This window comes from Chanodichthys erythropterus, chromosome 12 (genome assembly GCF_024489055.1).
Source record: "Chanodichthys erythropterus isolate Z2021 chromosome 12, ASM2448905v1, whole genome shotgun sequence".
NCBI lineage: Eukaryota > Metazoa > Chordata > Actinopteri > Cypriniformes > Xenocyprididae > Chanodichthys > Chanodichthys erythropterus.
The window spans coordinates 8393911-8409718 of record NC_090232.1 but is presented as its reverse complement, the minus strand read 5'-3'; the positions used below and the strand labels follow the sequence as shown (position 1 = coordinate 8409718).

At 38.7% G+C, this 15808-nt stretch overlaps 1 protein-coding gene across 1 annotated transcript; it reads right to left on the bottom strand.

Moving 5' to 3' along the window:
• Positions 1-11716: 11716 nt before the first annotated feature.
• Positions 11717-12736, bottom strand: LOC137031625 (2-oxoglutarate receptor 1-like). The gene has a single exon (XM_067402711.1). The coding sequence runs from the start codon at positions 12734-12736 to the stop codon at positions 11717-11719; it is 1020 nt and encodes a 339-aa protein (XP_067258812.1).
• Positions 12737-15808: the final 3072 nt, after the last annotated feature.

Genomic DNA, 15808 nt, shown 5'->3' with positions numbered 1-15808 from the left:
TATGAAGTAGACTCGCTCCCTCGGTCAAAATCGAGGGAGCGAGGGTCTGTCCATATAAACTTCCCTCGTCCACTTCACGAAGTGGAACGCACTTCAAAATGGCGGCAGGGATTCCCCCGAGGGGAAGTGTTTAGGGAAGTTCGCGAGTGTGTGTCTAAAACCGAAATGGAACGCAGCACAGGGCGGGCGAGAGCCGTGAGGGAACGGCGCGAGGCCGGTGACGCAAGTGATAACAAGCATCACCTGGGAGGCGCACCGGCCTTGAGTCTCTCACGGAGGAGCTCCGGGAGCATAAAAGGAGGAGCGACGACCGTGGAGGACGAGAGAGGACCAGGCCTGGACTTTATTTTATGTTTTATTATGTTTGTGTGGCCGGCAGACGTCCGCGAGGGTCTGCCGACATTACTTTCGTTTTGTTCTATGTTTATTTTGAATTAAAGTTACGTTGAATGTTCACCGGTTCCCGCCTCCTTCTTCCCATATTTACGAACTGTGTTACATACATTAATAGTGCTTTGATTGTATCAGAAAATGCAGTAACCTATAGTTTGTCTGTACAACACAGGAGAGATCTGTTGCATCTTTAACACCGAGAGATGGAACTCTCAGGATTTCCTACTGTAAGACTATATTCAACGCTGAGGCATAATGCAAGTATTGTACAATATCCTAAATTGCTGCTAGTTAGGTAATGTTGTGAAACCCCTTTGTTAACAAAGGAGCTTTGTGATGAATAATGATGATTCTTTCTGGGTTAATGACTTTTCTCCATAGCTCCATTCCCTATTCCCACTTCAGGTTTCACTCTATCAGTTCTCTCATTTCCTATGTGTGCATGAATTGTATGTATGTGTTCGTTAGTTTAGTTAATAAAACTTGAGCACAATACATATTTTGTTCTAACCCCCCGTCTGTGAATAACTGTCACTTAAATGATCGATCTTTTTATCAGTTCTAAGTGCTGTCAATGCTAAGAAAGAATTTTTTTTCTGTGGCCATGAAAAATACCCTTCTCTTAGAGTTAATTAATAATCAATACTGGGTGTTCAAAGGATTGATTGATTGTAATGTTAATGTACATCAAGTTAATCTGATCAACTCTTTCAAATATTCATAATTATTCATAATGAATAATCATAATGAGTTATGAATAATGATTAATATTTCCCCTTCGAGCTAATTTCGCTACACAGGTCTCGCCAGCTGAACAGACTGGCGTGTTGTGGAACCTCCATCTGTGGCCTCTCGATAGGGACCTTCACGTCTTTGAGCATTATCTCTGAGACTAGGACACCTTCTACCATGCACCTCAGAAATTGTTAGCTGGGGTGTCATGTGAAGGACGCTTGCTACTGCTTCAGTCTTTACATGGTAGAATTGTCCAAATAAAAATGCTGAAAGAAGTTTGTCACAGAAACGCCAGGCTCCACCATCACCCAATCACAGCCCACCCCGTCACCCGAATAGTAATCGCGCACACCTGCACGTCATCAGCACACTCGTCACCGAAAGGACTCTCATTCACACATGCTCATTGTCTGGTCTTGTTAGCATCTTACCTGAATGCTTACCTCAAGGACTCAAGGGTTACTTACCTGTCTCCAGTGTGCCTCCTGTTCTCCTCTTGTGTGCTTCGTCTTCGTGTGTGAACTCCAACATCATCATTGTGTTTGGATATCTGCATTCTGCCATCATCCATCACCTACAACACAAAGGACAGTATTGCCATTCCATTTACCTCTATTCATCTGAAGATTTGGTTGTGAAAAACACCTTACTTTTATACATCCTGTGTCTCTGCCCTTCTGTGATTGTAACAGTTTCTTTGTTGGAACTGTTTAAATGTAACTGAAGATTTATAGTTGTTATTCTAAATATTCATTTTCCCATGGCCATGGAAGGGAATCAGATTGTGGGTCACATTTCTGTATCTCAACACGCAACCAAAAATCTAATCCCTAGAAGCTTGTGAACAAGCAAGTTCTGCTAATTCACAAGCCAACAAACTGAGCGAGTCATACTCACAATAATGTTAATTATTTAACCAAACAAAATCCAGAACTTTCAAAAACACTCAGCAATGTGATTATTTTGAGTGATAGGCAGTGGGTTTAATCAGTGATATTATTAAGAGATCTGCTATCCAGCGTCTTCTCGTCACCTCCTAAACCTGCTTAGTGTTTTGTGTACACATAGAAAAGGAGAAAAAATGTATTACATTGTCCAGTTTTATCCCTGAACAATGATGTGAGTTACAATGGTAATTCTCGGTGTAGCAGGAATGACCTACAATGGTGTCATTTTTCACAATTTCACAAAATCAAAGCACTGCATCAACTCACTATAGCAAAAAGGCAGTGCCATTCTCCTAATATGTAGAATATATAGTCCATACAGTGCCCTCCACAAATATTGGCACCCTTAGTAAATGTGAGCAAAGGTGGCTGTGAAAAAAAATCTGCATTGTTTATCTTTTTGATCTTTCATTCAAAAAATTCAAAAAAGAATTAAAAATGGGGGGAAAAGCTCATTATGAAATAAATGTTTTTCTCCAAAACACGTTTGCCACAATTATTGGCATCCCTAGAAATTCTTCTGAGTAAAATATCTCTCAAGTATATTACCATTCATATTTACATTTTTTAGCACACCAGGGTGAATAGGAGCATGAAATTGTGCAGCCATGACTTCCTGTCATGAGACTAAACATGAGGAAACAGAAATGCCAAATTCCCGTAATCATTCATCACAATGAGAAAAAACAAAGAATATAGTTCTGATGTGCAGCAAAAGATTGTTGAGCTTCACAAAATAGAAAATGGGTATAAGAAAAAAGCTAACGCATTGAAAATCCCCATTTCCACTATCAGGGCAATAATTAAGAAGTTCCAATTGACTAAAGATGTTACAAATCTGCCTGGAAGAGGATGTGTGTCGAAATCATCTTAATGTGACGTGAGGAGGAACGTTTGAGTGGCCAAAGACTCTTCAAGGATCACAGCTAGAGAATTGCAGAAATTAGTTGAGTCTTGAGTCTCAGAAAGCCTAAAAAAATGACCAAACAGCACCTACATCCCCACAAGTTGTTTGGGAGGGTTTCAAGAAAAATCTTTCTCTGCTCTCATCCAAAAACAAACTCCAGCATATTCAACTTTCAGACAAGACTGGAACTTCAAACGGGACCTGATTTTATGGTCAGATGAAACTAAAAAAAAGAGCTTTTTGGCAGCAAATCCACCAGATGGGTTTGGTGCACGGGACCTGATTTTATGGTCAGATGAAACTAAAAAAAAGAGCTTTTTGGCAGCAAATCCACCAGATGGGTTTGGTGCAAACACATGAATAAAAAGTACCCCATGCCCACGGTTAAATATACTGCTGGATCATTAATGTTGTGGGCCTGTTTTTCTGCTGGAGGTCCTGGACGTCTTGTTCAGATACATGGTATCATGGATTCTATCAAATACCAACAGATAAAAAATCTAAACCTGACCGCTTCTGCTAGAAATCCTAATGGGCCGTGGTTGGATCATCCATCAGGACAATGATCCAAAACAAGTATCAAAACCAACACAAAAATGTGTCACTGAGCACAAAATGAAGCTTCTGCCATGGCCATCCCAGTTCCCTGACCTGAAACCTAAAGAAAATGAGTGGAGTGAACTGAAGAGAAGAAGCACCAACATGGAGCTGGGAATTTGAAATAATCTGGAGAGATTCTGCATGAAGGAATGATCTCTGATCTCTTGTCAGGTGTTCTCCAAAACTCATCAGGCATTATAGGTGAAGACTTAGAGCTGTTACTTTTGGAAAAGGACATTGCAATAATTGGGTGCCAATAATTGTAGCCAACATGAACAAGAGAAAAACATTTATTTCATACTGAGCTTTTCCACCCATTTTCAATTGTTTTACTTAAATGATAGGTTAGAATTTTGTGAATTTTTTGAATGAAAGATCAAAAAGATAAACAATGCAGATTTATTTTCATAGCCGCCTTTGCTCATACAGTATTTACTAAGGGTGCCAATATTTGTGGAGGACACTGTATATAAATATATATATATATATATATATATATAAGTTGCCCAAAACTCAACACAGTGTGATGTCAGATTCACATTCTCTATGGTATTGAAGCGTCCATAGTGTGTTGCAACGTCTTTTTTGCTCTGATGTGTTCATGACCTATTTAATCTTTGAAGGTCTAAATGCAGCAAATTTTGTCTTGCATTTCTGAAGCTGAATTTCACGTCAGTCATTGTCCCGCTATGGCTAAACACCCTCTCGCTCCGCCTGCTACAGTAGCTACACCCTAAGCTCCTACTATTGATTGCACTGGAAAGTGATTGATGGATCTGGGGTGTAAATCTTCCCCAACATACCTGACTTGAGTTTACCTGGGGCATCTGCAGTCAACACTTAATAACAGTCGACAACTGGCTTTGAGTAACTCGAAGTCTTAACCTATTTGAACACTATCACTTAAGAATAAGGTCTTTAGTGTTCCTAACTTGCTGTGCAGCAAAAAACCCAGGCAGACTCCAGACATTGCCTTTGAATATGCTTTAATCATAGCCAGAGGACTTCGTATCAATCACAGGGAATCCCACCAGCAAAAATAATACAACAATAATTGATAAACCTATTAGGCAGTATCTTAGCGAAAGTTGCATTGTGTATGGCATAACATTAAAGGGGGACTCAGTAGTATTTCACAACACTGTTTGGAAGTTAATTGGGCCGATACCAAAAACAAACATCTAACCAATCAGCATTAGGGGGCGTATGACGGTCGAGGAGAGAAAATGAAGAAAAAAATGCAGAACGAGAAATAGGACACAATACAAAAGAGCTCAATATCACTGGAATAAAGGTTTATGCCTGGGCAAGCGCTTTAGGACCCCGTGTTTATATTAGAATAGCTTGCTGGAGAGAGCTAAATGGGAAGGCCTGAAAATAATGCTTTGGTCCAGCTACTCATGTGAGTAACACTGGGTTTTGAATGTCTGGAGCTGCTGTGCTGTTTGCGACAAACACTTTGTATTTACTCTTGTGTACTGTACATTCATTTTTTGTGCTTCGTTGTCGTTCATTTATCAACTGTGCTTTATTTTTCGTGAAGCATTTTGTTGAGCATCAGCTGTGATAAACATATCCACTCACATTGCGTGTGTAACAGAGGCCAGATAGTGACAGTTTTGCTGTTAAACTACTGCACACTGACAACTGATATAGAGAATGCAGTGTTTAGTGTCATTGGTAGTGCATTGGCCTCGCGTGCCAGCAGCGATCGGGCCGGGGTTTGAGACCAACTTGGACCAAGTTGGTTAGGATTGGATTGTGAGTTTTGGAGGCGGAGCAATGAAGAGAGGAGTGTTTTTTGGGGGGTTGATATCAAATATCAACAATATCCAACAACATTGCTCAAATAATACTTACAGCACCTTTAAGTGCAATGTGAGCATGGGGGAGTGGGGAGGGGGGCTTGGTTCAAGATAATTGTGCCTAGTGTGAGGACACCCTAAGTTTCATAAGTTTCTTTTCCCCTTTTGTTATATTTGGACATGATTCAGACACACAATGACTTAGGCCCAAGATTCGGGCGGACACAGGCATCGTTAGCCAATGGTCACAAGTTCCATCGTTATCAGCATAGTTCAATGAGTCAGTGTTTCCTGAACAAACATTGACAAACAGCATCACAAAGTTGTGTGGTTGGAGTGACAGATCTCAATATGTGGTTAGAAGTATAGTTTCTTGTTTGCATGACGTGCATTTAATGAATCCTTATCTTAGGCAAAATAAGCAAGCTGGAATTCAGTACAGTCTAGGCTATTTATTTTGAATATATACTAAGTTAATTTACATCTTTATTTGAAGAGTGAGCATGTGCATACGTGCTGTAGTACGTGAGAACAAGCCTATGATTTAATCTGGAAATTAAGCAAAATAACTGAGAAATTAGTTCATTTGATGTGAAACGGATAAGTTATTACTCTATCTGTGTGACAAAGATGAATGACCAATTTGTGACTAAATGGTTTCAGGAAACAGTTGTGACTAGCTAGTTGATTTCTTCAATGATGCAGAGTACTATGGAGCGAGTTACATCATTGTATGGAAAACGAAGCCAGGGAAGCTAAATGTTTACACTTTTAGAGAGATAAACCATGAATGACATACTAGTCAACAGGACAGTGGAGGGAGACAGAAGGGGAATGGGATTACACATGTTAAAATTGAACTTTCACCAGGCCTCAAACTGTACATTAAGCCGTCCCTGGCGCTGGCATAAAGTTGGTTTGACGTTAGACGTTTGATATTCGCAAATTTAGGGACCGTCTCTAAAGTTACATCCAAAATTGGTATGCATGATTCTAACTTCAATAACATTTGAAGGAAATAATTTACAGTCATAAAACCAACTGTAAAGTGTTCATCTACATGTCAGCTATGATGCACACCTTTTATATTTTTCATATTTATTAAAATTAATTGTCAAATCATGTGTAAAAATGGCTATTTTTCACTACTGTATATACGCTCATAAATATGCCATAATTTAAAGCTCAATAACATTTGAAGGGAATAATTTACATGATTTGACAGTTTATTTTAATAGATATGAAAAATATAAAAGGTGTGCATCATAGCTGACATGTAGATGAACACTTTACAGTTGGTTTTTTGACTGTAAATGTCACGGTTGCAAACACGGAGACGAGAGACAGATCCAATTGCAGGTAATTTATTAGGGAAATTCAAAATCGTAGTCCACAACAAGCATGGGTAAAAAGCCAGGTAAACAGTCCATCAAAAAAACAAGAACAAAACACGGGAACAGGAAAAAAACACAGACCAGGGAATGTGAACTGAAAACTCCAGGAAGTGAACAGAAACAGACAGGGTATAAATAGACAGACACTGATTAATGATGCATGACAGCTGGTGGTAATGAAGTGATAGAGGGATAATGAGTCCGGCAGTGCATTATGGGTAGTGTAGTCAATGGGTGAAAGAGTCCAGGATGGAGTGCCCTCAAGTGGCAGATAGGGCACTCACACAATCGATCGTGACAGTAAATTATTCCCTTCAAATGTTACTTCAAACCGTACCTGAGCACGGAACAGCTACTACTTTTGTGTGAACTACTGTCATCATTACGATGGCAAACATCTTTATTACTACTCTGATAGTACATTTATTTGAGTGTATTTGGGTTTATAACGGGTCTGATTCTCACCTTATTGATGAACTGGAATTGTAGTTTGCGGGTAAAGCTGCAAATTCCTCCATTAACATCAGCTGCTTTCGTAATAATCCTCTGATACATGCTACTGAAAATCACTGCGTGACATAAATTATAAATAGCCTATATATTAGGCAGTATCTTTAGTGAAAGTGCATTTCTTCATGTTTTCTTCCATTCAAAAAGTTGCGTCGTATATGACGTAAGTGTGCTCTGGAATGGTGCAATATGAGTGCAGGCCAGCGGGGGAGTGGGGAGGGGGGAAAATCACGCTCAGGCTCGGTCAAGGGCAACCTGATAACGACAAAACAACTTTTGTTATCTCAAGATCACAAGAAAATGAAGTCATGATCACGAGAAAACCAGAAAGAAAAATGATTATAATTCATGGCCTCTTAGGGCTTCTGTAGCTACGTATCACCGCAGTTCTGAATTGAAATGTCTGGTGAGTGGTTCTAAAAGCTTCTACATCACGTTTAATAACGTACACCTACACTAAATGTTAAAGGTGCTAAAGAGGATGTTTTGTTTTATACATTTTTGCAATATTACTTGAAACTGTCTTTACTAACTGATAAAAGACTATTTATTAGGTGCATTGAAAGGAATATTATTAATATACCTCATCTGTGCACGAGGTAGGGCCTTAAAAACATCAGCCAATCGTTTACGCGATGACCCTCTGGCTTGTCAATCACTGCCATGACGTTCCGTGTGAGAGACGAGCGCGGTTGCGCGCTCCAGTAACTTTCCACACTCCACAGGCGCCGCATGCAATGTTTTTGTCAAGAGACAGGAGTAACAACTGCAGATTATGAGTTACGTGCGGTGAGTCCGACATAATGAATCCACTAACACGACACAGCGAATGCCGGTGGTAAACAAACACTCGTGTTCCAATACTCGTGCACGAGTTTTGGGAGGCGTTCCCTCGAAATGAGCTGTGAAGGAGGGGGGTTGTTGTTACGCATGCGCTCATTTCAAAAACTCACTAACAGTCTTTGGATTCTCAGTCGACGAAAAGATCCTTTTTAGCACCTTTAATACTGCAAAAATGTTGACACAGAAACGTTTTTCCAATGAGCCTGTGTTGAATAATATTATTTTGTTGCTTTGCCTGTTTTGATGTGCATGATTCCTCCTGCCATTTAGCAGCCATATGCATTTGTGTATATTTAATCCATATCCATATTTAACACATTTATAAAGTAAAATATCTAGCTTTCACTAGACCGCCTTCCTATTCTACTTACGAAATACGGAAGGCGTATGACGTAGTTTAAGTGTTTTGAACTTTGTGAGGCGAAGGTGGTCTGAAGCTAGATATTTGCATTATAATGTGTCAAATATGGATATTTTTTCTTACACAAAGTATTGCTTTGCTTCAGAAGGCCTTTATTAACCCTGGAGCCATGTGGATTAGGTTTATAATGGATGAATGCACTTTTTTTTGAGCTCCAAACAGGTGATTTCCGTGCACTGTCATTATAAAGCTTGGGAGCATCAGGGTGCTTATTACTATAACCCTGATTGTATTTGTCTGAAAGAAGAAAGTCATATACACCTAGGATGATTTGAGTGTGAGTAAATCATGAGATAATTATCATTTTAAAGTGAAATAATCCTTTAACCCTGCCTGGTTTAAATGTTTGAAAAATAATTACCATTTGAAAACATTCGTTAGAAATTTAGAAAAGTAAGCAAATGTAATCAGTTACATTACTTTAATAAAGTAATTGATTACATTATACTTATTACATTTTAAATAGGGTATTTGTAATCTGTAACCTATTACACTTCAAAAGTAACATTCCCAACACTGGTTACTATACAAAACATGTCTACTCTGGGATGCAGATTGTGGCTTCTCATGTTGTCACCATGCATATAAACATGATACAGTATGTGGTCATGATGCAGTTGACACACACCATCAAACTCTTAACTGCAATTTGCACTGCAAATCTGGAGAAACCACATGAGATTTCATTTCCTTGAATCACAATAAACCTTCCCCGAACTGGACTGCTCATACAGGTAACCGAGAAGCTTGGAAATCCCGTTTCATTTTTTCTTAGATTTAATCACCTTAGAGACGAAACTTGTGTTTTATTTACAATAAATATGCAGAAGCTGCTTCTTCCTTTTCGTCCAGTCAATGAGAGGCATTTCCTCATGCTTGAACAGACGAAATCTGAGCTGGCACATGAGATATTTAATACAAAGGAAAGTCGATGAGGAACTTTAATTTGATTTCATTACAACGTTAATCACTTCCACTAAACTGGTGACTTAAGTTTACACAAATTACCAAAAAAATGTCAAAACAGTAATGTTTGCTAAAATAAAAACATTACATAAAAGAAAAAAAAATCTCTTGAACACACCCTTATTTGCATGTCAATAGGGTTTGACAGACATGATTATCTCTTCCTTTACTGTAAAACTGCATCTAAACATCAGCTGGAAGCTGGTGCTATAGAACGCTGTTATACAAGAGTGGCTTTTTGTTTTTTTTTCTGATGAATATGTTAAACCAGTTAGTCCATTCAGACTGTATGAATGAGCCAGTTCCGGTAGGTTACATAAAACAATGATTACATACTGAGCAACTGAGAGTAAAAATGTTCTGAATAAAATAGCAACAGTTTATTTGTTGAGAAGTTTGAGTTTCACTCTGCAGAGTCAATTTTGCCATGAAGATATTATTCAAATATTGTTTTGATGTACTACATACCAAAAAGTAAACAATGCAAATGTCATTCACTACTTTTTACTGCTGTTAATCTTGTATGACCAAGAAATTCCTTCATGCCATCATCATAAAGTCAAGGATTATAAAAGAAAGCAAACATACAGTGAAAAAAACAGACATATAGCTTCCACAAAATTTGTTTACATCAGAGCCATTTTGACCATTGTGGCGCCATATGCTATTGACATGCTGAAGGGCAACAAGGGTTGTTTGTCATGGAATGTATGGAATCTCAAGTCTGCCAAAATTGAAAAAAACAAATAAATACTAGGGGTGAAACGTTTCACGGTAAAACAAAACAAAACAAAACAAAACAAAAAAAACGATGATGCACATCTATAATATGGTTCGCAGAAAATAAATAAAAGAGTTAGGCTAATGTATGTTTCTGTTGATGGATACACATTCTGGCTTCCCCTAAAGTTTGTTTAATCTTTTTATGACTTGTCATTTACGCCGTCATCACCCGGGTGTTGATAGCGCACAAGCGTAGGTGATACCTGAACAGCACACGTTGCTATCTGCATTTAAACTAAACTCATTTAGCCTTGCCAATTTAAAGTCTGTGTGAACCGGAAGTTGCAAATGACTTTCTCCAGTGTTGTGATGTATTTCCAACTGAAACAGAATATTGAATAGAGTGCCTCAGGGATGACGCATTTTTGTAGGCAAAACCCGTGAGTTTTTTTGAATGGGTTTTTGCTAAATCACCTGAAATAAGGTCTGTGGTTAACAAAGCCTCTAAATACTTTCATGTTTTGATCTATGACATAAAACACACCAGTTATAACCCGCTTGTGATTTTTTTAAAAACTTTTACTGTCTTAAAATCGACGGTTGCTAACAAATTGCTAAAAGGGACTACTTCCTTTGGCGGGGACTTTAAAAACGGGACATTTGGACAGCATTTCTCATGGAAAAGTGGATAAGTATTCATAACAGCACAGATCATAATCAGCGAGCATGTTTATAAATAAAGTTGTTTTCTAAATAAAGTTTGAGAAAGCTTGGTGGTGACGACGTTGTGTACTTTAAACAGAGTGCAAGGCACGAAAGAGGACTTGCGCGAGCTCTGTGAGAAGATTTGTGCACTCATCCGAAGCAAGCACGTGGTCTCTTTCAAGTCTTGTTCTTGAACAGACAAAAAAATTGCATTCCTGCTGTCTGAATATGTTTTTAATGTTAAACAACAAAAGACAAGGAAATCACTCATTGCTCATGACTGAATAGTAACTTAATAATTAATAATGATTGACTGATCTATTTATTTAATTTAATACAGTGAAGACCACATGCAATGTTGTTTTACATTTTATTAGCATCATAATCAACATACTTACATTTATGTATACTAAACTAAAAAGAGTAACAAATTAACCAAATAATACTCCTTATAGAATGACATGTCTAAAGAGAAAAAAGGAAAAAAAAATTCAAAACAAAGTTGAAAGCATAATATGATCTCTAACAAACAAGCAGAAATGCACGCCACTGGTTGCGAGGTTTAGTGGTGCTGGCATCACTTTACTGACCCAGGATCAGTGATCCTTAGCAGTTATATTTCCAATTTGAGCTTGAGCTTCAGAAATGCTTTGGAAAATGTAGCTTTTGTTCACGCAACCCTGCTAATTGATCAGAAAAAGAGCTTCGCTACTGAAAAGCTATTTGATTCAGAAAACAGCGATGCTACCACCACGCTACTGAATAATTTAGTTAAGCTGACCAACAATGGCCGTAGGTTTGTTGATCACAGTCACTTCAGTGATCCCCTTAGTTTTCGACATGAGCCAATCACATCTGAACAGCTCCACGAAGGCCTGCTTAAAGCAATCCCCTGACAACGTGTAGAGCGGTAAGTTAAAAATGATGTTGAGTACAGCGATCGGCCTCGAAATAATGTAAGCTGTGTGAATGCAGCGGTCCAGCATGCAGTCGGTTTCCGGAGTGTGTCTCGTGTGGATTCTCAGAAGGCGTAGCACGTGATAGGGAAGAAAGCAAACCACAAAGCACGTCAAAATCAGCACGATGAGTCGCCTTGCTCGAACCCGTGTCGTGCTTCCCATATGAGGACCCTTCTTTAGCACCACAATGATGCGCCAATAGCAAAGACAGACCACGACCAGAGGAAGTAAATATCCCAGTACGGTCAATGCCCAACTGTAAGGCCACATGAATTCTGACTTGTTGCTCGCAAAGTCCAAGCAGTATGTCTTGTTGTTGTATTCATCAATGTCAAACAGGTTAAAAATGGGACTTAACTCGATCACCGCCACAGCCCAAACCAGGACGCAAGCCAACACGCCCCATCGCTTCTGCTTGATGCTGTGCATGTGTATCGGATGCACGATCGCCACGTACCGGAAGATGGCCAGACAGGTGAGGAAGAGGATGCTGCCATAGAGGTTGAAGTGGAACATGAAGCGTGCAAAGCGGCACATGACGATCCCCAGCGTCCACGAGTCGTTGAGGACGTAATAGTAGGTCAAGAAGGGCAAGCTGACCATGAAGAGAAGGTCAGTGATGACGAGGTTCACCATGATGATGGTGCTGCTCTTCCAGGGACGGACTTTGATCAAGTAGACCAGCAGAGCGATGACGTTACCCACGACGCCCACGATGAAGATCGAGCCGTACATGGCGGGCAGGTAGTAGCGCTTCACGACGACGTCCACATTGGTGCAGTTGTCACTTGAGCCGTTACTCGTACCGTAGTAAAGGTTTCTCTGCATGGCTGTTCCTGAAGCAGGAAAAAAACAAAACATTGTTAAAGAGCGCACATCATGCAAAGTAGATGTGCTAAAACTGATAGTATTTCAGAGACTGCTCTTGTTCTCTGCTTGGTATTGAATACATCAGCAATGTAATGAACAGATTTGCATCTATCCAACAAGATGCAACGAAAGAAGAAAAGGATCCACACACCGAGTAGGTGTCAGTTTCGGTGTAAAATTTAATAGCATCAACCATATGTTTAAAAATAGTCTGATATAGAACTGTTTTGATGACTTCATTCTATTTTTAAACAACGTAGGTTGACTGGATTAAATTTAAAGTGGAAATTGACACCTACTCAGTTTCATTTCTCAATACCAAAGTCTAATTATAATCAAGTAGGCTACATTTTAGTTATATAGTCATATCAGTATACATAGTTATTGAACAAATTGTACATCATTGAAGAGGAGGTAATATAGGAAGCATATAGATAGGATCCCCCCCCCCCCAATTTAATGATTAATTGGTTAATTGGTTAGAAACTATTAATTGGTTAATTGGTTAGAAACTAGTTGCTATGAATATAGGAGCCATCAATTGTCTTCTTATGAATGACTTGTTTGTTACTGAGTCAGTGTTGCTGATGCAAAGTAGGCCCTTTGTTACCAAACACCAAGAAACAATTATGAGTCATTTGCAAATATTATACTGTTGGTTACTTTAAAACTAACCTTCATCTGGGAGATCACAGGGATATGTGAATATTTGATCTGTTAAAACCACAATATGTACATTTTTGCCAATAGAGATCGCTCATTCAAAACAAAGGCATTGCTCAATAACACCTTGATTTCATGGAATCATGGGAGGTGTTGTCTTCACATCTACAGCCAGTGGAAAAGAATTGGGACAGGACTCAGGCAGAATTAATGTACATGACATTAATAATGTTACTGTAATAATAATAATAATATGTTTTATTTATTTAGCGCCTTTCAGGAACCCAAGGACGCTTTACAAACATTTACTGTAGTATGAAGCAGAGCGGGGCCGAGCACTGTGGAAGCAGTAACGAGACCGCTGGAGCAATTGCTAATGAGAGACGAGCGCGACACATGTCTCGACAGCAGCAGATCTTTTATTATGCCACAGTCGCTACTTCCGCTTCTTCCGGTCATGTGCACGTAGGGTAAAACAGTGCTGTTTATCATATTAGATGCATTTGAGTGTTGAAAGTTGTTATACTCTCTGCTTTCGCTTGACAGCTGCTATGAGACACGTTGCACACTGCAGTAAGCTAGATCGATTTTAATCATGGTAAAACATGATACTTACTGTAAATCAAGAAAACAAGATTCAAACAAAAAGACTTAGGGCCAGATTTACTAACAGCTAATAAAACCCTCTTTTGCCATTAAAAAACTACTGTTGGGATTTACTAAAGACACGCTGTTCAAAATTAGCACTGAGTTGTTTTTGCAGCTGACCTTATTGCATATGCATTTGTAGGAGTTTCCCTTTCAGATGCAAAATTTATGGGAGGAGAGTGTTTGAATAAATCACGCAATGTGATTTACTAATATTTGCACTTGTCATTATTTAGCCCCCTAAAAAAGCATGTCTTAACCCATTTTGTGACATGGCTGCAATTGTTGCTGCTAGGAGGAGACACCGCAGAGAACAGAGAGCATGTGGGAGAAGGAAGGTTATTAATTTCTTTGACATGCCAGAGTAAGATGTTATTCGAACATATCGTTTGCCAAGCTATGTTGGCCTATATAAGATATTATTGGCAAAGGATATTATATATGTGTACGTGTTTGTCACACCTGTGTCGACCCACACCTGATGAGAGCATCAGGGATCAGCTGTTTATTTGTGACCCAACTCTTATTTGCACTGCTCTTGGTAGATTGCGTTAGTCATTATGTAAATGATTTGACTGCGCCTGTGTAATGCATTTAGCTAAATGCAAAAAGTGGGTGATAAGCATTGATACCAATATGAACTGAGGAGACTGAAAGGGTTAGTTCATCCCAAAATGTAAATTCTGTCATTAATTACTCACCCTCATGTCGTTCCACACCCGTAAGACCTTCGTTCATCTTCGGAACACAAATTAAGATATTTTTGTTGAAATCCGATGGCTCAGTGAGGCCTGTATAGCCAGCAATGACATATCCTCTCTCAAGATCCTCACTGAGCTATATCGGATTTTAACACAAATATCTTAATTTGTGTTCCGAAGATTAACGAAGGTCTTACAGGTGTGGAACAGCATGAGGGTGAGTAATGCATGATTATAATTTTATAATTTTTGGGTAAACTGTTCTTTAATTTGCGCGTCAGCAGTAGATCACGCGAAAAACTTGCCTCTCCCATCGACACATTTGTGAAATTGGGCTCTCACGGCAATTTGCCCCGTTTAGTAAATCTGGCCCTTAATGTGTTAAGCTATATAACATGATGGGTTTTCTGTCGATGAATGTATCCAAACAGTTGCTCCCCTGTCTAATAAAACACATGATATAAAGTACTAAAGTGTCTTTGATGTTTCCATCGTTGAGGGTGAGGGTAATGATGTAATTGATAGGTGACACAGTCTGTGTCCTGTGTCCTAATTGCTTATTTTTCTGGATTTAAACATTCTTGGAAACATTAGGGATAATAAGTACACAAGTCAAAAAATATATATAACAGTTCTAGTGGTTTTTGGATATTTTAATCCAAAAATCCTACATATTGTGCCTTTAACTGATTTCATATGTCAGATCTATTGCATGACTTGGACAGAGAAAAGCTGTTGCTATCAAACATTGTTTACTTAATTAACTGAGTCAGTAATGGTGAAGGGATCGATCAAATAGGCCAATTGATGGAAGGTTTGTGAAGAAATTTCATGCTCCCTTGTAAATGTATTTTTTAGTATTTTTAAAATACAAAAATACAGTAGTTTATTTTGATACATGGTGTGGCTGCTGTATTTTTTTTTGTTTTTTTTTGTTTATTTTGATACATTTAAAATTAAGGTATTTTGGTATTTTATTTTAAAATACATTTTCATGTATGTTTGACCAACCCTGACA